The 22,691-nt window shown below is 35.7% G+C and overlaps 2 protein-coding genes across 7 annotated transcripts in view; both read left to right on the top strand.

Moving 5' to 3' along the window:
* The first annotated feature begins 10,165 nt into the window (after window positions 1-10,165).
* On the top strand, window positions 10,166-15,517 carry LOC122844638. The gene is made up of 6 exons (XM_044140313.1): window positions 10,166-10,252; window positions 12,400-12,631; window positions 12,819-13,702; window positions 13,858-13,918; window positions 14,470-14,623; window positions 15,024-15,517. The coding sequence occupies exons 2-6, from the start codon at window positions 12,439-12,441 to the stop codon at window positions 15,154-15,156; spliced, it is 1,425 nt and encodes a 474-aa protein (XP_043996248.1). The 5' UTR covers window positions 10,166-10,252; window positions 12,400-12,438; the 3' UTR covers window positions 15,157-15,517.
* A 2,994-nt stretch (window positions 15,518-18,511) lies between these two features.
* Window positions 18,512-22,691, top strand: part of LOC122821268 (transmembrane channel-like protein 3) — a 73,255-nt gene continuing 69,075 nt past the window's right edge. For 4 of the 6 annotated variants that reach the window (XM_044099055.1, XM_044099054.1, XM_044099063.1 and 1 more), the window contains exons 1-3: window positions 18,512-18,766; window positions 19,165-19,311; window positions 21,293-21,368. In XM_044099055.1, the coding sequence (XP_043954990.1) occupies window positions 18,645-18,766; window positions 19,165-19,311; window positions 21,293-21,368 (345 nt within the window). In that variant the 5' untranslated portion in view covers window positions 18,512-18,644. Of the gene's footprint in view, window positions 18,767-19,164; window positions 21,369-22,691 lie in introns of those variants that run through there. The other 2 variants (XM_044099043.1, XM_044099071.1) reach the window with 2 other exon arrangements.

Genomic DNA, 22,691 nt, shown 5'->3' with positions numbered 1-22,691 from the left:
TGTGAAATCTTGCACTGGACATTTACATGGTGAACGCCCATCTACTCAGGGTTCCTATTTTTCACTGGAACGTAAATCCAGAGAAGTCATGTGTGACAAACCATTTGGCAGATTTATTTTGTAGAGCATATATAAATAATTTGATGGAAAATTCATAATGCTTCTTGACTGCAGCTACAAAGCAGCAGCTCCAGGAGTGCTACCTATTTTACTTTGGACCAATCGGCAGCAACGTCATCAGTGCTTCAGAAGAACAGGCTCAAGGAGTTCTGAGTAGGATGGAACCTTCTGGGTATCAGGAGCAACCTGTTCTAAAACAAGCTGATACAACATCAACTGGAGACGGAGCGATTGGTTCCCTTACTCCTTCTCCCCTCCCTGCTCATACACTCATTCACAGGATTCACAGGATTCACAAGACACCTTTGGAGAAATGTCTTCTGGACCAGAGTTTCTCAATTTTACAGACGGAATGAATCAACAGGTTCTACTTGGGACGTCTCTCCTTAGCACTCATGCTACAGACCTCACTTCATTTAAGCCACCTGCCTCTGATTTCCCAGAGGATCCATCACTCTGCGTTTCTGAGGTCTGAGGCCGGGGTCCAGATATTATTTTTACACCCGTCTTACTCCAGAATGTATCTGGCCCCCCTGCACTGCAAAACAAGACATTACCTGTCCGGATCACTACAAGAAAATTTACAAAAAACAGAAACATAAAATACAGCTGACCTAATTCAAACCTCAGACTGAAGAACTTTTGGCCTCCAAGTCCCTAAAACTTAAACTTTTAAATCCCAGATCTCTCTGTGCTAAAGATCTATTAATCAATGATTTCATCACTGAACATAATATCGATGTTATGTTTCTGACAGAAACATGGTTGAATGACAATAATGAACCGATCGTACTAATTGAATCTGCGCCTCCTAACTACAATTTCTTAAGTGAGAATAGAAAACATAAAAAAGGAGGAGGCGTGGCTTCAATATTTAAGGATACCGTAAATAGTAGTAAAATTTCTTTGGGTCACTTTACTTCTTTTGAGTATCTTGGAATTGAGAATAAAGGCCTCAAACGAACTTTGACACTAACTTTATACAAAACTTCAACATATGTGGAAAATTTCTTTACTGACCTGAATGAACTTCTATCTCTCGTATGTATTAATTATGATTGTTGGTGATTTTAACGTTCATGTTGACAACCCCCAGACAGAGGGGCTAAAAAGCTCTAATATCTGAGAGACTTTTGGTCGAACACAACATGTCAAACAAGCAACACACACTCAAGGACACACACTGGACCTGGTTATCAGTCAGGGTGTGAATATTTCCAATGTCTCTGTAAATGATGTCGCCCTGTCGCATCACTTCCTGTTATCTTTGAAAGTTGTTTATCCTTTAATTCACTTGGACAAACAGCAACCATCACAAAATGTTCTCTCAGAAAACCCATCAGAAACATTTCATCAAATCTACTCTTCTTCCTCACTCTTAAGCTGTAATGATGTAGATAAGTTGGTAAATGATTTTCAAAGAAGTTTCAGATATCATTGATTCCATTGCCCCAATTAAAATGAAGATTGTGTCTAAGAAGAAATCTCCATGGAGAAATGCACAAACAGTTAGATCTGCAAGACAACGAAATGGCGTAAAACTCAACTTCACGTTCATTATGACATCTATAAAGAAAAACTATGTTACTATCATTTAACACTGAAACATGCAAGACAGGCCTTCTTTGCAGATGTCATAAACAAAAACACTCCAGCTTCATTAGCAACAGTTGACAGACTCACAAATCCTCCTATCACGTTACCACCTGAATTTCAGTCTATTGCCGCCTGCAACCAGTTTTCCAGTTTCTTTTCAGAGAAAATTTAAAAAATCAGAGGATTAATCTGCACATCCTCTATAAAGTCAGAACCAACACTGAACCCAAACAAAACAAATACAGGAAAAATGACCCAATTTCAACTACTTAATTATAAAACCCTAGAGGAAATTATAAGTCAACTCAGCTCCAGTTCCTGCTGTCTGGATGTCCTACCCTCACATTTCTTTAAGAAAGTTCTGCCTGTTGTTGCTACTGATCTGATCCAAATAGTAACTCATCGCTCTCATCAGGCGTTTTACCCCAGGCTTTGAAAACAGCAGTAATCAAACCACTGATAAAAAAGAACAATCTAGAGACAAATCACTACTGCAGAATTACAGGCCGATCTCTGACCTCTGACCTCCCATTCATCAGCACAGTTATTGAAAAAGTTGTGTGTAAACAGTTAAATAGCTTCCTAATGATAACCAACTGCTTTGACTCCTTCCAGTCTGGTTTCCATGGTTACCACAGCACAGAGACTGGCCTAGTCAAAGTGTTCAATGACATCCATATAAATACGGACTGTGGGAGAACCACAGTGCTGGTTCTGTTGGACCTCAGTGTTGACCAGGACATATTACTGAATGGACTGGAGAGTTGGGTCGGATTCTCCGGTCCAGGGATTAACTGGTTTGAATCTTACATAAAGAACAGGGATTTCTTTTTTCAATTGGAAACTTCTCATCAAAGAGGTCAAAGGTCACATGTGGGGTACCCCAAGGTTCAAACCTAGGACCCCTCTCATTCAATATCTATATGCTCCCACTAGCTCAGGTTATAACAGGAAATAATATTAGCTACCATAACTATGCAGATGACATACAGCTCTATATTATGATGTCACCAGGTGACCTTTGACCCCATCCAATCACTGAACAGATGCTTAGAACAGATAAATGTGTGGATGTGCCAAAACTTCCTCCAGCTGAACAAAAACAAAAACTGAAGTTATTATTTTTGGACCTAAAGAGGAACGATCTAGAGTTATAGATCTAGAGTCAGTGCACAGCTTCAGTTATTACAACTAAAAACCAGCGATCAGGCTGAAACCTGGTGGTAGTGATGGACTCTGACCTGAACATTCAGAGCCACATAAATACAGTCACAAAGACGGCCTTCTATCACCTGAAGAACATTTCCAGGATTAAAGGACTAATGTCTCAGCCAGATCTAGAGAAACTCATCCATGCGTTTATCTTTAGTCGTATTGATTATTGTAATGGTGTCTTCACAGGTCTGTCCAACAAATCAATCAAACAGCTGCAGCTGATCCAGAATGCTGCTGCTCGTGTTCTCACTAAAACCAGGAAGATAGAGCACATAACACCAGTTTTAAAGTCTCTCCACTGGCTCCATGTAGCTCAAAGAATAGACTTTAAAATACTGTTGTTAGTTTATAAATCACTGAAGGGTTTAGCACCACAATACATTAAAGATCTGCTGTTGTATCAACCTTCCAGAACTCTCAGGTCTTCTGGTTCTGGTTCTGCTCTGCAACCCCAGAACCAGAACCAAACGAGGAAAAGCAGCATTCAGCATCTATGCACCAAAAATCTGGAACAAACTTCCAGAAAACTGTAAAACAGTTGAAACACTGACTTCCTTTAGATCTCAAATAAAAACCCACTTGTTTAGAGTTTTATTAGAAACGTAATCAATTATAAATTTATTGACGGAATCTGACTTGATGTTGTGTTTTGATTGTTAATTCTATGTTGCATTGTGTTTTTGTGTTTGATTTAATGTAAAGCACTTTGAAATGCCTTGCTGCTGAAATGTGCTATACTAATAAAATTGATTGATTGATTCGTGACAGTTTATTACCAGAAAAAGAAATAAAACGCTCATTTCTTAGCACCAAATTAATAAGTATTATTATTGTTTATAAAACATAAGTTGTTTTTAAATACTGCTTATATGATTAGACAACAAATTTAGAGTTGGTAAACTTTGAAAAACTAAAATATCTAATGTTTACATTGTGGCCCTTGGTTACAAGAAAACGCTGTCATCTCTTAGCAACAGCTTAACAACAAATATTGTTATTTTTCAAAAAACATAAGATTTCCTCTGCTCTTTTAAAACACTACTCATCTGATTCTACTTAAAAATTGTCACTTTGGCGAATTTTGGAGAAAAGTGAAAATATTTTTTTTACCATTAATGGTACACAGACATTGAACACAAAAGTAAAAATCTGATTTAAACTTCATGGCAGTTTGTGACCAGAAAAAGACGCTCATCTCTTAGCACCAAATTAATAAGTAATTTTATTGTTTATAAAACATAAGTTGTTTTTAAATGCTGCTTATATGCTTAGGCAACAAATTTAAAGTTGGTAACTAAAATATGTAATGTTTACATTGTGGCACTTGGTTACCAAACAACGCTGTCATCTCTTAGCAACAGATTAACAACACATATTGTTATTGTTCAAAAAACATAAGATTTCCTTTGCTCTGTTATAATACTACGTATCTTATAATACTTAAGATTCGTCACCTTGGCGAATTTTACAGTAAATTTAGTTTGAATTTGAATTTAGTTTGAACATAAAAGTAAAAATCTGATTTATACTTCATGGCAGTTTATTACCAGAAAAAGAAAAAGACGCTCATCTCTTAGCACCAAATCAATAAGTAATAATATTGTTTTTAAAACATAAGTTGTTTTTAAATACTGCTTATATGCTTAGACAACAAATTTAAAGTTGGTAACTAAAATATCTAATGTTTACATTGTGGCCTTGGTTACCAGAAAACGCTGTCATCTCTTAGCAACAGCTTAACAACAAATATTGTTATTATTCTAAAATCATAAGATTTCCTCTGCTCTTTTGAAACACTACTTATCTTATAATACTAAAGATTCGTCACTTTGGTGAATTTTATAGAAAAGTTAATTTTATTTTATTATTTAGTCATTGATGGTAGATATACTGTAAAACAGAAATTCAACACAAAAGTAAAAATCTGATTTATACTTCATGGCAGTTTGTCACCAGAAAAAGAAAAAACACTCATCTATTAGCACCAAATTAATAAGGAATAATATTGTTTATAAAATATAAGTTGTTCTGAAATACTGCTTAGACAACAAATTTAGAGTTGGTAAACTTTGAAAAATTAAAATATCTAATGTTTACATTGTGGCCCTTGGTTACCAGAAAACAATGTCATCTCTTAGCAACAGCTTAGCAACAAATATTGTTATTGTTCAAAAAACATAAGATTTCCTCTGCTCTTTTGAAACACTATGTATCTTATAATACTTAAAAATCGACACTTTGGTGAATTTTGGAGAAAAGTGAAAATGTTTTTTTTTTGCCATTAATGATACACAGACATTGAACACAAAAGTAAAAAATCTGATTTATACTTCGTAGCAGTTTACCAGAAAAAGAATAAATAGCTCATTTTTAACACCAAATTAATAAGTTATATTATTGTTTATAAAATATAAGTTCTTTTGAAATACTGCTAATATGCTTACACAACAAATTTAGAGTTGGTAAACGTTGAAAAACTAAAATATGTAATGTTTACATTGTGGCCCTTGGTTACCAGAAAACGCTGTCATCACTTAGCAACAGCTTAACAACAAATATTGTCATTGTTCAAAAAACATAAGATTTCCTTTGCTCTGTTAAAATCTTGTGTATCTTATAATACTTAAGATTTGTCCCTTTGGTGAATTTTACAGTAAATTTAGTTTGAATTTGAATTTAGTTTGAACATAAAAGGAAAAATCTGATTTATACTTTGTGGCAGTTTGTTACCAGAAAAAGAAAAAAACGCTCATCTTTTAACACCAAATTAATAAGGAATAATATTGTTCATAAAACACAAGTTGTTTTGAAATATTGGTTATATGCTTAGACAACAAATTTAGAGTTTGTAAACTTTGCAAAACTAAAATATCTAATGTTTACATTGTGGCACTTGGTTACCAGAAAACGCTGTCATCTCTTAGCAACAGCTTAACAACAAATATTATTTCTCAAAGAACATAAGATTTCCTCTGCTCTTTTGAAACACCACGTATCTAATAATACTTTAGATTCGTCACTTTGGTGAATTTTGGAGAAAAGTGAAAATGTTTTTTGTTTTATTTTACCATTAATGGTACACAGACATTGAACACAAAAGTAAAAATCTGATTTAAACTTCATGACAGTTTGTTACCAGAAAAAAACGCTAATCTCTTAGCACCAAATAAATAAGGAATAATATTGTTCACAAAACATAAGTTGTTTTTAAATACTGCTAATATGCTTAGACAATAAATTTAGAGTTGGTAACTAAAATATGTAATGTTTACATTGTGGCCTTGGTTACCAGAAAACGCTGTCATCACTTAGCAACAGCTTAACAACAAATATTGTTATTGTTCAAAAAACACAAGATTTCCTCTGCTCTTTTAAAATACTACTCATCTTATTCTACTTAAGAATTATGAAGTTGGTGAATTTTTGAGAAAATTGAAAAAGTTTTTTTTGCCATTAATGGTACGCAGACATTGAACACAAAAGTAAAAATCTGATTTATACTTCGTGACAGTTTGTTACCAGAAAAAGAAAAAACGCTAATCTTTTAACACCAAATTAAGAAGATATATTATTTTTTATAAAACATAAGTTCTTTTTAAATACTGCTTATATGCTTAGACCAAAAATTTAGAGTGGATAAACTTTGAAAAACTAAAATATCTAATGTTTACATTGTGGCCTTGGTTACCAAAAAACGCTGTCATCTCTTAGCAAATGCTTAACAACAAATGTTATTATTTTAAAAACATAAGATTTCCTCTGCTCTTTTGAAACACTACGTGTCTTATAATACTTAAGATTCGTCACTTTGGTGAATTTTACAGAAAAGTTAATTTTATTTTATTATTTAATCATTGATGGTAGATATACTGTAAAACAGAAATTCAACACAAAAGTAAAAATCTGATTTATACTTCATGGCAGTTTGTTACCAGAAAAAGAAAAAACACTCATCTATTAGCACCAAATTAATAAGGAATAATAATGTTGTATAAAACATAAGTTCTTTTTAAAATACTGCTTGTATGCTTACACAATAAATTTAGAGTTGGTAAACTTTGAAAAATTAAAATATCTAATGTTTACATTGTGGCCCTTGGTTACCAGAAAACGCTGTCATCTCTTAGCAACAGCTTAACAACAAATATTGTTATTGTTCAAAACACATAAGATTTCCTCTGCTTTTTTAAAATACTACTCATCTTATTCTACTTAAGAATTGTCAAGTTCCTGAATTTTGGAGAAAAGTGAAAATGTTTTTTTTACCATTAATGGTACACAGACATTGAACACAAAAGTAAAAATCTGATTTATACTTTGTGGCAGTTTGTTGCCAGAAAAAGAAAAACGCTCATCTTTTAACACCAAATTAATAAGGAATAATATTGTTCATAAAACATAAGCTGTTTTAAATATTGCTTATATTCTTAGACAACAAATTTAGAGTTTGTAAACTTTGAAAAACTAACATATCTAATGTTTACATTGTGGCCCTTAGTTACCAGGAAACGCTGTCATCTCTTAGCAACAACTTAACAACAAATATTGTTATTGTTCAAAGAACATAAGATTTCCTCTGCTCTTTTGAAACACTACGCATCTTATAATACTTCAAAACAACAGGTATAAAGTTTCTGTTTCTACTGCTGACCGTCCTGGAGGGCTGAGTTAATCTGAGACTGTAGCTCCTCTGATCAGAGGAGAGAAAGTCTCTGGTTATAAAGTTATGAAATAAGCTAATTTGCTGCCATTTTACTAATTAAGCCCCAATGATATCTATTTAACTTCTACAACAACCTGGATGCAGAGTGATTTATAAATCTAAAAAGCTCAAAGGGGCTAACTGTATATAATAGTTTGATGTTAGCACCTTTGAGACCTAGAATTTTAAGACTGGAATATCAAGACAAAGAAAACTCAGTAGCTGCTGGTAGGGGCCATTTAGGGGCCTCCAAACATTCAGGGGCCTCCAGACACTCAGGGGCCCCTAGAAATGGTTTAATTGTAACACAGACCATAGATCTAAACCTGTAGCATTATTTATAGAGAATGACAATGTTATTATATTTTATTTAATGCATTCAGCTGAGAAAAATAAATAGTACATTTAGGATTTAATTAGGAAGTTTACTTTGTAAAAGTTTAAAGTATTATCTTGATAGTTTGATTGTTGTTACCATGGCTACAATATGGTGTAACCTTTGTCTTTCAATTAGGTTTGTTCACAAATACATCATAGCAAATAACCAATAATCAGTGATTGATTTTAAACTCTGCCAATAAACCTGGTCTCCCTCTCACAGATTCACCTTATCAATATTTAAACATGTTAGTGATGCTGAGGTTCTTAATAGGACGGTTCCGGAAGGAGAGAGGGTTTTGTCTAAGGTCCCATATTACCTTGGGCCGGCCCTGCATGAACAGCCGCTGCGATGCGCTTCTACCTGGAATCTACCTGGAATCTACCTGGAATCTACCTGGAATCTACCTGGAATCCCCCGGTGGCCCCTGTCAGTCCCCCGATGCTTTAGAGACATTTTGATTCATTTCATTGTGGCATGTTTGGCTTTTTGCTGCGGTTCTAATTACAGTAAAAAAAAAAAAAAAAAAAAAAAAAAAACTGTAAAAAAACGGTAAAATGTACAGTAGAAATTTGAAGGAATTTTCCGTTTTTACATTTTACAGGTATTTTTCCCGTATTTTCAATTTGGCGCATTGCATCATGGGAACAAGAACCTGCACGAAGCGCAAAATCTTGTTCTGTAGCCATTCAAAGCTCTCTCTCCGACACTGAATGTGTATCCTGGACCCAGGTTGGACTTAGAAGTTGGAGTACTGTAATCGGTTTTTGGCACCTCTGGGGTAATGTAAAGTAAATCAATAAACATTTTTTAAATTAAAAAACAAAACATAGTATTAGTATAGATAATATTTCAGACTGGCGAACCGCTATCTTCTTGTAAATACGGTATAATTTTGCATTCGTTTTACTAAAAATGTTTTTACTCATATTTTTTAAATACTGTTTTTGGTTCTGAAATGTAAAAGTAAGACGAGGTTATTTGCTAAAAATTTTATTATTATTACAATAATATTTATTATATTTATTTATTTATTATTATTATTATTTTTGACCGCTTTTCTCTTTTTTTTTCCCACACTCCAAGTACGGCGCCCATTTTTGCATTTATCTCTTGAGGAACTTGCTAGCTTGATTTTTTCGACCATCTTAATAAGAATGTGTCTCACATAGCCCCCCAAATTATTGATATATATGACAGTCGTCGGCTGCTGTGAGTTTTCTTGATTTAGCCTTTGGTGTTATGCGTTTTTTTCTTTTCAATATCCAAACTGTTGATAAATGGCGCGTGAAAGTTAGCAGTTCATGGCGTCATACTGCTTGTGCTTATTCTTAAATGTCAGGCTGTAGTCATTTTAATTGTTAAGCACAATTTGATAACCTGGGTGTGAGACGCAGGTGTTTTTTTTTTTTTTTTTTTTTTTTTTACTTTGACAGGATAGTTTTTACGTCCAGACTCCAGCTTTGTTCTCTTCCGGTTCGTTTTTTGTTTGAACATTATCTTTTTCAGCCAGTTATAAATTTGTTTTGAAGTCAGTCAGGATATGGACAATTAATTTACATATTTCTGAAAGAAAAAAAGGGAATGAGCATTAGGAGGCCCAAAAACTGATATACATAAAGCATTTTGGTTTGCATTTAATTAGAAATTTTGACTGATAAGCCTTTTTGTAACCTCATACTTTTTGGTTACCTAAAGCCCACCTTACAAATTACTTTCTTGCAGTCATACGTTACTGCAACAAAGCCAAGACATTATGTATGTGTGTAATATTTGCACATTTACATGCATCTCCTCATCCACATACTTGAAGCATTGCAGATCTCACAGACATGTCCATAATGTATTTTTCTCCTGTGGTCATAAAAAATGTGGAAGAAGGTTTTCTTCATATCGTTGCTTTGCTGTTCACATGTCAAGAACACATTCAGACTTAAAGACCAGTCAAACCCAAAATCGAACTCTATCTGTACAGTTAAAATGCTCATTCAATTTTTGTACAACAGAATATGCGGATGTCAAAGGGATAATTTCTCATCTAAGTGGCCACATAGAAGAAGGTTTAGCAATAACTTGCCCTTTTGATGGGTGCTCCAAAATGTTTCATGTGAAACCATCCTTTTCATCTCACATCTCCAGGTATCATAGGGGATGGAATGAAAGTCAAATATCAGCTGTGCATTTATGTGACGTTGCAGAACAGCATCTTGAGGAAACGGTTTCAGAACAGTCAAGCTCAGGTGAGGCACCATGTAGTTCAGAAAATGTAGGAGATGCTAATGTTGACCAGGCTTTGAAAGTAAATGAAAGTAATGATGCACAATGTACCTACACAAAAAAATCTGGCCATATTTTACTTGGGCTTGCAAGCAAAGTATTTAGTTCCAGCCTCCACTGTGACAGAGATAGCAACTGAAATGAAAACTCTTCAAGATATTCAGCATGAATGTACAATGTCTACACTGTCTAGAGAACTAGAACAGTATTCTGTGACAACAGAGACATTAAGAAGTGTTAGTAAGAAAGCTTATGAACAGGGACCTGTATATGACGCTTTAAAAGCAAATGGTCCTTTAAGTACACATCATCGAAGGCTTCAGTTCTACAAGACACACTTCAACTATGTTAAGCCTGTTGAAGTCACACTTGGGCACAATGATGTTGGACAGAAGAGGCACTATCATTACATTCCGTTAAAGGAAAGTGTTGAAGCAATGCTAAAAGATGCAGGTGCAGCTGCACAGATTTTGAACCCTGAACATGTTGAGTCCGATGTACTTTGTGATTTCACTGATGGGTATGTCCTTAAGTCTAATCCTCTGTTTGCCTCAGTCCCAAATTCTTTAAAGATTATGTTATTCCAAGATGCATTTGAGGTGGCTAACCCTCTTGGATCTGCCAAGCAGAAACACAAGGTTTTGGGTGTCTACTTCACTTTGGGAAATTTCCTTCCATATCAACGTTCAAAAGTACCTCAGATCCAGCTGGTACTGCTCTGTCAGGAGAAAGACAGTAAATATTTTGGAGTCAATAAAGTTTTTAGTAAGCTTGAATCAGACTTGTGTGAGCTAGAGGAAAATGGAATTCAGTTTGAGGGCAACGTTTACAGAGGCACTGTTGCATGCATAATGGGAGATAACTTGGGCTCACACATGATTGGTGGGTTTACAGAAAATTTCAGTGTCTCTGAGTATTTCTGTAGATACTGTCTCATTACTAAAGATGCATTTAGAGATGATCCACTCACTGTCGAGTCACTTAGAAATCCTGCTAATTACAATGAGTGTGTGGAGTTTCTGGAGAGCCAGCCTGGACTGAGCATGCACCAGGGAGTTAAAAGCAACAGTGTTTTCAACAAGCTGTCCTTTTTCCATGTGTGCCATCCTGGACTACCCCCTTGTTTGGCACATGATTTGTTTGAGGGTGTGGTTGATTATGACTTGGCGCTGTGTTTGCAGTTTTTAATAAAGTTCAAAAAGTGGTTCAGTTATAAGTCTATAAATGACAGAATAAAAACATTCCCTGGTGAAAGCACTAACAAGCCAAATGCTGTTCCCACCCATGGGAAAAAGCTTGGAGGCCATGCAGCTCAAAACAGGTGGCTTTTGAGGTTCCTGCCAGTTGTACTCCATGACAGAATTAAAGATTCTGACAATCCTGTGTGGCAAATGGTACTACACCTGAGGGAGCTAGTGGAATTAGTCTGTGCGCCTAGCCTTTCTAAACCTCAGATTGCCTATATGAAAATACTGATCGAGGAATATGTAGAAAAGAGGCAAGAGTTATTTACACATGTACCTCTTCGACCAAAACATCACTATTTGCTTCACTATGCAGATTTGAGTTTGCAGTTTGGTCCACTGATACACACATGGACCATGCACTTTGAAAGTAAGCATAGCTACTTCAAACGTTGTATTAGGTCAACTAAAAATTTCAAAAATGTGACAAAGTCTCTAGCTGAAAGGCATCAGTTACTTCAAGCTTATCAGTGCCATGGCAGCTTTTTTACTCCCCAGGTGCAATTTTCTGAGTCAATCACTTTTTGTCCAGAACTGTATGATGGTCACATCAGAGCACAGATGAAGACCTTTGGACTAAATGCTTTGAACTCAGTTGTCACAGAAAAAGTAGAAGTCTGTGGAACAACCTATGGGAATGGCATGTTTGTCTTACAAGCTTATGCAAAAAATCAACTACAGTTGGGACAAATTGCATCTATTGTTGTTAAAAGTGAAACTGATGTTTTGCTTTTGCTCAGAGAAAAATCTGCAAAATGGGTGCCTGAGCTTGGAGTCTATGAAATGGAAAAAAAAAAATTGGGCAATCTGGCCTGCATACACCTTAAGACACTCAGTGATTCCTTTCCTATTTGTTTTTACAACAGAGGTGTCAGGTTACTCCACCCACTTAAGCATATGCCAAAATGGAGCATGTGAAAGAGAGTATTCAGAAAGCTTTGCCATCACTCAGGAGTGATCTGGTTGAGTCAGTTATCTCTACACTTGAGATGATTGGTGTAAGCTGTGTTGAAGACCTTGGTTTCGTCAGGACAGAGGATCTTGAGGGAATTCTAAAACCTATCCAGTGCAGAAGACTGATCCAAGCTTTCAGCACTGGTAAGTTAGTCTACTTTCAAATAAAAACTGTATAATTTTCTCATAATGAGTATGTTTATTCATGTCTGTATAATCTTTACACACACACACACACATATATATATCATTTAGGTTTAATCTTGTGTTCATATAAATATAATTAACATGTTTTTTGTTTGTTTGTTTTTGTTCTATTGATTCTATTTAGAATTGCAAGCTGATTCTGCCCCCACTACTGAACTTTTGCAGCTGAATAGCCACCAGCTGCAACTATCACCTGTGACTTCCGGTTCCTGTGAGGCATATCCTGTGCCATGGCACAAAATGCCACCCCAACTTATGATTGCTGTTGAAGAAAAGAAAAGACCAAAACCTAAAGACAGAAGGGAACTTGTTCGCATCATCATTGATGATGTTCTTGGGAAGGACCAAAAAAGGCCTGGAAGAGCTAAGTTGAGGAACATTGCACAGCAGATCATAGAGCAATATCCCTGCTCTTTCCAAGACAGAGAGGTCAATGGATTAAAAGTTGTTGGAACAAGATATGATTCTCTGTTTATACAGCTTGAAAACAGAGTTGAAAATGTTATGAGACCATTGAGCTTTGGTTCAACAAAGAGACAATGCGAAGATGAAATGGCATCACAGAAAAAGTCTTTGACTTCAAATCACTATGGTTGTGTGCAGTGGCAGCCAACTGCTGAGAATGTGACAAACCTAAAATTCACACAGGAACAACTGAAAACTGCCTTCCAAACAAATCATTTTCCAGAGTCTGATGTTCGAAGAATGATGGCTGAAACCTATAGCATCCAGCGAGCAGCAATCAACAGAGGAAACTCCATCAGCAAGTTATTAGAAGACTGGCCTTTTCTCTTTGAAGCAATCCACCTGTTTTATCACACAACCACCCTTCTTGGCTTCCCAGTACAAACCAGACTGGCAGAGGATTTGTCAAAGAAAGAAAAGACAATAAAGGACTTCCTTGGGTCCAGAGGGGTGGATATTCCAGGAAGTGATGCTGTCCAGGTGATTAGTGGAATCGCAAAATTCTTCAAGGAGAAACCAACCCAACTATTTTGTCAAAATGAGGTAAATTTACACTGTAAACATTTCGTTTTGTCCAAAGATATTAACAATTATTTTTTGTAAACATTAGCTGTTTAGTTCCGTCCATTATTAGAAGATTTACATGCTTTGGTGTTTACATTTCTCTATTTTGTGTATATTTTCTTTTCTCTCCTTAGCTGCTGCATCCAGAGAGTCCTGATCTTGACCTGCCAAGCACCCCATGCATCTTTATAATGGGTGTGTAATTATTATTATTTTGCTTTCCTCAGTCTGTTAAACTTTTGATTCAAAATTCTATATGTACTTTGTTTTCTAGAATAACCTTCAAATAATGTTAAAGTTTGCTAATATACATTTTGATGTAATATCATACACATTGTTGGAACTGAATACCAGTGGTCCCCAAAGTCGGTCCTGGAGGCCCGACATCCTGCATGTTTTATTCTCTCCCTGGTGGTAGTAACAACCTTTCAGCAAGTCAATGTTCCTCTTAGGCCTCTAATGAGCCATCATTTGATCCACGTGCGTTAAACCAGGGAGAACTAAAACATGCAGGATGCCGGCCCTTGAGGACCGACTTTGGACACCCATGGATTATACAGTATTTTGAATAAATGTAAGGACAGAGAAAAATATGTTGACAGGTACGTGAAAAAAAAGTCATATGAAAATTAATATAATAAAACATTTTCTATATAATTACTGCGCGTATTTAGAACATATTATGGACATGTTCTGGTCACCTGTGGTGGATCTTAAACTCTTGTATTAATGATTTGTTTCTTTAGGTGAACAGCTTTTTAAAGTTGCTGTTGACCAAATGATTGTGAATGACCACATCAAGTCACCCATCGCTGCCCTAAGCTACGCCTTCTCCATGTTTTATGTCTTGAACATAAAATATCCAAAAGACATGTCCCTGACACTGGAATTTATACAAAGGTTGGTATATTTTTGTTGATATTTTGAATTATTTGGTCTGAGCAATAATAATTGATTAATTCTGTGCTTTTGAAACACAGTTCAGAAGCATTGTCTTATTTTCATTGTTTAATTTTCAGTCAATCTTTTTTGCCCCTTTTTTTACAATTTTATCAGTTTCAAGTAACTTCAGTGATTGTTACGGGTTTGCCTTCATTAAAAGAAGTGTACCAACAATTTTGTTGTTTCAGTGATTGTTCATTCAAATTAGTCATAGTTGAGGATTGTCAAGGAGTTATTTGCAACTGTTGAGACAGTCCAGTTGCATGACTGCAACTGGACTGGTGATCAGCTGCAATAATGTAATTTGGACGCATCTGTCTGTATGTTAAACTCAAGTATCCATTCCCTTTTTTTTTAGAGTCTTTCTGGGCTTAAACCCCAAACGAGGGTCAAAGGCTGAAATGAAGGGGAAGAAGCATCATCACATTCCACCCCGACTGCTCAAGTTTGTAAATGAACTGTATGACTTTGACAGTCCATGGAAAATTTGATTCTTGTAAAAGGTGATGCTTCATAATGTTCTCTGTTATGTTGACAGCAGTTCAGAAAATAGTAGTTGGATGTTGGTCCTTGTTTACACCTGTGATTTTAATCTTGTAATGCAAATTGCAAGATTAAAATTGTATTTTTTTAATGTTAGTGTTGGATTGTGTTAATTAAATTAAACTTAACAAAATTATTAAATTGACTTCAAAGTCTGGACTCAAGAATGAACTTTACATTGACCTTAACAACTTTAAAAATATGTTTGACTGAATATATAATTGAGAATGCAATTTGTAATTATATTGTAATGATGTGTTGATATGGTATTGAAAAACCATGAACTGCAAAATAAAATTTGCAAATGGATTGTTTATGGTTTCATTGTTAACCCATCTGCATGAGCTATTTTAACACTAAATTTCATGGTCTAAATGTCCTTTTGAATAAGAAGTTGAGTTTTGCTTAAATTTATGTTTATTTAAAATGTAGTGCTTTATATTTATTACTTAGTCAATGTCTAACACAGACTTGAATGGTTTGAATGTCAAAAATACAAGTTTTTAAGTAACAGAAATGCTTGTGAATATACTACAGATTTACTGGAAAAATACGGAACGTTTTAGTTAGGGATTAACAGAAATGCAAGTTAATTAACATTGAAAAACTGTGAAAATACCGTAAAAAAACAGAAAATGTACTGGCTGAAAATTACCAGGATGTTTTTCTGTTTTTTTACGGAATGTTTTAATACATATTGTAAAAAAACTGAAAATTTCAATTCATTATTTACAGAAGTGTTTGTGAATATACAGGACATGTACTGTAAAAATACGGAAATTTTCAATTATGGATTAACAGAAGTGCTGGTAAATTTAACATAAAAAATGCTGTTAAATTACGGAAAACTTATGACCAGAATTTCCGTAAAAAACAGAAAATGTACTGGCAGAAAATTACCAGGACATTTTCCTGTTTTTTTACGGAATTTTTTTTTACTGTACAATATTTTCTCTGATGTTTATTTTGTGAAGTCTAAATGCTCTAATTGGGCCGAATCTTCCTTTAAGACTTGAGGTTCTGCAGTAACTTCTATTTACAGCCGCGAACCTCCAGCCCAGATCCCGTCAGCAGCGGCTTTAACCCGCCCGGTAGAAACGTTAAGGAGAAGCAGAGCAAACAGTCTATAGGTGGTACCAGGTGGTACCTGGGCTTCGTTGCGACTCGCGGTGACAGCCGGTACCGTGTGTTACAGACATTTTTTATATCTGTCGGTGGGATCGACTCACACTGCCTGTAGCGAACCGGGCATTTAGCAGCCTGATTAAGTTAAAGTCAGAAGTTTTCTCTGCAGCTGAAGCATTTCTGTGTTTAGGGGGGAGGCGGGTTTTGTCCCGCTATTGCAAAGACGATTATAAAAATATAAATAGAAACAGTTTTTCTAACGTCAACATCAGACCTACATTTTTATTCACAAACCAGTGTATGAAAAAAAATATTCTTGCCCATAATTTGATAGAAGACACAGATCCGCCCCCTCCTCCTCCTCACCATGGACTCGATGTCTGAACAACATGGAGGCTCTGAGAGTCTTTATTAGATTGAGGGCAGTCAGACTAGTTTTTTTGTTTGTTTGTTTGTTTTTTTACTAAATTATTTTATTTAGCTAAATATTATTGCTGAGGGGCACAAACAGGCCTTCTGACATACAGATTAAAAAGAAAAAAATTAAAAAACATTTTTTGGAACCCCCCCCCCCCCCCCCCGCCCCCCCCAAAAAAACCTCAAAAAGGGCACTAGGCATCAAGGATAAAAAGGGCAGGGGCTCAAGCCCCCTTCGCCCCCCCTTCTGCACGTGCCTGCACATTGGTCTAGAATATGTTTGCAGTTTTCTGGAGCGCAACGCGAAACTCGACGTCATTCAGAGGTAATACATTAACTTGACATTAACAAAGACAGCGGGACGGATCATCCGGGAAATGATGGACAGAGAGAGACTGAGTAAAACTACTTTAATGACGGACAAATTCTGGGATTTATTATGAGTCTCTGCTTATTTCCAAGCCCAAATGAGCAACTTCACGTTCAAAAACGAGCCCAAAAAGGCGCAACCCGCCGCTCATTAAATTTGCAAGCGACTTAAAAAAAAATGAAGCCCAAAGTTTCTTATAATAATCGGACTTGGCGGCAGAAACTCAAAATAGTTCCAGTTTTTCCACCAACAAAATGCGCATCTCCCTCCATTGTTTAGATTAGAGACGTCGGTCACTCGACAAGATGCGTCGAGGAAATACGATTAAATTACAAAAGTAGATAGTAACGCAAAGTGATTTCGATAAGTAACTGTAGTCTGACTATTGGAATTGAAATAGCAACGCGTTAGATTACTCGTTACTGAAAAAAGTGGTCCTATGTGCACATGCATCGTGTCCAGTGACAGTGACATGTAGTTTGCTCCAGCTTTCACTTATTAGCTGGGAAACCAATTTATCATTTTGAAATAATTAGTCAGACATAGAGAATTACATTGAATTTCCACCTAAGTTGCAAAAGCAATCTTCAAACTCAACTTGGAATTGTTCTCTAAATACCCATAACTTGACTTGAAACTCAAGTCTCTGTCTTGTGTGATCAGAAGTTAAAGTAAGTCAGTACATTAGCTACAGACTGCAGCTATGAAACAGTGCAGTTGATTGTCAGCCAGAAAAACTCATAGCAATCATTTGTGGCCTCATAATTCCAACCATACAGAAGCTTCTCTATCTGAACACCGCAGTAAATCTCTTTTAATTGCCCCCTGGGGATTAATAAGGTTTTTTGAATTGAATTGAGTTATTTTGGTAGTTTCAAATCAAAAATAATAAATAAGCAAAAATTCTGTTTAATAGGTATATGATTCTCTCTCAAACAGTCCTTGTGCCTTAGTTCCTGTTTTGTAATTTATAGCGTACATTTATGTTGTACTATGTGGCAGGGCCAAGGCACAAACAGCCTCTTAAGAATCATCTAATAGAAAGAGACATTGCTCAAAAGTAGTCCACAGAGTCTGTTTAAAGAGTCACCAATTAAACAAGAGACATCTGTCTATCCACGTTCTGGCCCCATCATCCATCTGTTGATCTGCTTTAATTAAAAGGAGTGAAAGTGGAGATTCAACACAAGATAATTCTTTCAAAAAGTATGCAAATTAATTGAGCTTCATGCATAGATATATAGTAGCTAAACCACTGTTACCCAAGCTGTCATTCAGTTAATACCCAGTGCATGCGTGTGTGAAGAAGAGTGTAGTGCTGTCCCTTTAAGTGGTCTCTGCAGGCTGTGATTGGACTGATGGCTGTGTCCATGGGTCTGTACTGCTGTGCTGTTGCTCCAAAGCAGCAGTTGGCGCCAGCTCAGACCTTAGAGAAGAGACATAGTAGAGAGGTGGCATTTGTCCACATACTGATTTATACACATTGATCATCAACACACAATTATTCACACAAACCTTGTTAAAATGAGTTCAGCATCTGAACCTGTGGTTGGAAGCAGTAGATCCTTGCTTGCTGCCAAAAGACATCGGACTGTACGGAAGAACTCAAGAAGGATTTATTCTGCTTACCGAGACCACCAGCAGGGGTGAGTTGCTCTTATAATTTAATCTGTTCCTTTTTATTGTCAAGTATTCTAAGGGGACTTTGTTCTGTATTTTGGTTACTCTGTTCTAGATCTTTCTTTGCCTTAACAGACTGTAGCCTGTCTCTTCAAATTCATATTGTAATCAGACAGAATAATAATAGAAACTCCAGAGTTTTTCCCTTTATTGGGCAGCTAACATACCCATTCAGAAACATTCTGCATTGTTCCACCTTCTAATTATTGTATTCAAATGTAGCAATAACCAGCTCTTAAGTGTGTCACAAATGATAAGTATTTCTATTAGCAGTGTTTATATGTAATCTAAAGATGTTGCCATTATGTTGCTTTTTTTAATGAATTTGCTTGGCAGTCATCTTCATTGTGCTCATAACCTGCAGCTCATCGGATGAAGAAGGTGGAGATGATAAGGAAGTGGACAGCAATGACCCTGAAGAAATGTTCCAGAACATTCAGTACCAAAAAGAGATCATTGCCAACATTCGCTCCAGACCCTGGCCAATGAGACGCAAGCTCAAAGTTTTAAAGTATCCTTTGTTTAGCTGCTGGTTTTATGTTTGCAACATTGTTCTTTCTTCAAGTATTTTTCTTTCTGTAGTAAAAAGTGCCGCACATGTTGCTCAAGAAAGTCCTCTCTCTGACTTCTCTCATTTGTTTTAAAACTAAAAAAGAAAATATCTGTAGGAGAACATAAACTTGAATAACCAAATCTTATTCCTAATCTACAAAAAACTCATTTAGTATTTTAACTGCCCAACATTTTCCTTTATAACTATTTATTTTGTTAATATAGCAGTTTTTATCTCTTAATCACTTTAGCCACAGCAGCCAATTTTACCAAAATAACAATATTTTGTCATTTTAATATGGTCAGTGTAATAAAATGCATTGTCCGGTAAATATAAAACAAACAAGAAATTACTGGAGTGTATTTAAGTTTCTGTGTCCATGGGCATTAGATAAAACCATGCACAACATCAGATATCCAAGGAATCCAAAAATACCTTAAATGTTTAACTAAAGCTTTAGGATCTGTAGAACAAGCTCTTCCAAATAGAGCTTGAATGAATAGAGAGCGTCTAAAATAAGATGTGCTGAGTATGTGCCGTGGCTAACAGGTTTTATATGGGCAGTTTGTTATTACTGCAGAGGTTTTATTACCTTCATCAGGGATGGGTTGCAAGTCTGCGCTTTTCCACTGAGGCTGAATGACTGTGATTATTTCTACTGCAGCTGCAGCCAGAGCCTGTACTTCACATCTTATATTGTTTTATTCTAAATTACCTCCAAATCAGTTTTACATTAACAGTTTAGTCTAATTCCATGTATTTTTCTTTGACTGTAATTTAAAACTGTTTACTGAACTTTGATCAAACGATGGTTTCAAAAGGATGAACATAGGAAAACACCTGGCTTGACTCACATATGAGCTTAAGTGACATCCCATTCCTAATCCATATTGTTCAGCTAGAACAGATGAAGCTTTTCTGGGAAGGCTGTCCACAAGGTTTAGGAATGTGTATATGGATGGACAAGAAAACCTGGCTCTCAGTCTCTGCTCTAATTCGTCCCAAAGCTGTTCTATCAGGTTGAGGTCAGGACTGTGTGCAGGCCAGTCAGGGTCATCCACACTAGACTCTCCCGTCCATGTTTTTGTGGACCTAGCTTTGTGCTCTGGTACGCAGTCATGTCCAATTTTTCCACAAATGTTTGTAAAAACAGTCTTCATGCCTAGGTGCTTAACTTTATTCACTGTTATAAAGTTATAGTGGTCATGGAAGTGATTGGAACACTTGATTCCGATCACACTGGTGCAAATACAAGTTTTTGAACAGATGGCTATTTATTTATTTATGTGCAGTAGTAAGCCAAACATATTAAAGAATAGACTTATTAAACCTGATTAGAATCTGTAGTTTGTCATTTGTGACAAAATATGTGTTCATACCTGCTAAAGTAGATGGACCTGTTTATCTTACTATGTCATTAGTGCTATTTGTTTAGTCACGAGACGCTAAATGCAAAGATAGTGTTAGGGTTCAGGTAATCTGGATATCTGGAGAAAATGTGTTTTTGCTGTGGTCATCAGAGAGGAAACAATAGTTTGGAGAAATCACTCTAGTTTTGGTTGTGCAGAAAATGCTTCCAAAAAAGCTGCTGAATATTTATTTTTCACTGCAATATGTCATTCTTCATATTGTCTTCAAGTTGTACTTTGGGAGGTTTTTTACTTTCTCCACTGTCTTTTTTTACTCGTTGAGATCATAAGTTATTTCTACAGAATCAGGTTTCAACAGAGAAAGTCCACATATTCATGCTTTGGTTTAGCACAGTTGAACGTCACAATATGTCACTGTGATTGTGTTAACATCTGTGACTATAGCAACCCAAGAAGTCATTGACAACTGTGTCTTCACTTAGAGGTTTCTTTAGATCTAGTGCAACACAGACAACCGCAAGAAGTGCCCACTTAAATAAATATCTTTCACTTATCTGTTTTTGTTTTAGGCAGGCTCGAGAGATTGTCCTAAAGTATGAAGGCCAGCTGACGAGAACAAGAGGTTATCAGACCGCCGGAGCTGATGTACTTTCAATTCACACTGGTTATCTTTCTAACATGAGATCTCAATTTCAAATGAGGGAAGCATAAGATACAATTTGTAGTACTATTTACCTCTTTATGAATTTTAATATATAATGTTTTATGTTGTCTCTGGGGAGTGTTATGAAACAGGAGCACAAGATTGTCCAACAATGGGGGAGATGAGAATTTGAAGTCAGATTATAAATGTGTTGCAAAAACCCTTTGGTAATATTTTTTCATGATTTTCACATACGTATTATTATCTTGTGTCAGATATATTTTACATATTTATAAGGCCAACAGTCGCATAAAAATTGTTAGATTTTTTCTGAGGAACATTCTCAGAGTGTTCACTCTCATGAACAGATCAGTTTTCAACTTATGATCACATTCATAAGTTTTCACTTATGGATGTGTTCATCCATTCAACCGGAAGCCAACTTCACTGCCTGCTTCCTCCAAACTCTGAACACCCAGACGATGAACCTCAGAGTCCATGAGAGCCGCCAACTGGAACATGTTCTGTCTGAGTGTCCACACAAAAAATAATCAAGTCAGGAGTTATAGCACTATTTTCTAAAGATGTTGCCAAGCTCCGGCTCACTGATGAAAACTTGTAGCCTGATGACGCCCCCCCTCCTCATTATCATATTATCATTTACCCTTTCCCCAGTAACTGGGGAGAAGGGTAAATGATAAAAGGAAAATTGAAAAGGCATAAAAAATAGAGTAAATTGAATTAAAAAACTGAAAAAGGACAAATGAAATGGAAGACTGGTTGGTGGCAGCCAACTTAAAGGGACTTTACTGCCACCTACTGATGCAGTACATTGTGTCTGATTCCCCCTTTCACTTCTCATAACTTAATAAAAAGCATTCACATAAATAACAGAATCTTGTTTGTTTTACAACTTTAATTATTTAGACTTTGTTAGTACATATTAACTAATCACATTAAATACATAGATTAGATGATGTAGATAACTAATTTAAGGGCATATATGTAAAAATGGGAGATTTTGAGTAAAATTAAACAGATGGAAATGCATAAAACTTAACTCTGTCACGAATCAATTCTCTTCTTTTACCGTTTTGGCAGCCAACTTAATGAAACATTACGACCTACTGGTGCAAAACATGATTTCTGTTTTCCTATTTCACTTCTCAAAACTTGAATGAAAACCAAAGTCAAATTTTAAAAACAGATTCTTGTTTGTTTTACTACTTTAATTATTTAAACTGTCTTAGTATATCTTAACTAACTCCATTCCATATATTGTAGAATTGATTAGATTACGTAGATAATAAATTAAAGGGCATTTA

The sequence above is a fragment of the Gambusia affinis genome, linkage group LG02 (assembly GCF_019740435.1).
Source record: "Gambusia affinis linkage group LG02, SWU_Gaff_1.0, whole genome shotgun sequence".
Classification (NCBI taxonomy): Eukaryota; Metazoa; Chordata; class Actinopteri; order Cyprinodontiformes; family Poeciliidae; genus Gambusia; species Gambusia affinis.
This window is presented reverse-complemented; position numbering and strand designations above follow the sequence as displayed.

Bases quoted from the DNA above. Each gene is read 5' to 3' on its own strand.
- LOC122844638 (XM_044140313.1), top strand. From the start codon at position 12,439: ATGGAGCATGTGAAAGAGAGTATTCAGAAAGCTTTGCCATCACTCAGG. The intron at 12,632-12,818 runs GTAAGTTAGTCT...GATTCTATTTAG, and splicing joins GATCCAAGCTTTCAGCACTG to AATTGCAAGCTGATTCTGCC. The intron at 13,919-14,469 runs GTGTGTAATTAT...TTGTTTCTTTAG, and splicing joins CCCATGCATCTTTATAATGG to GTGAACAGCTTTTTAAAGTT.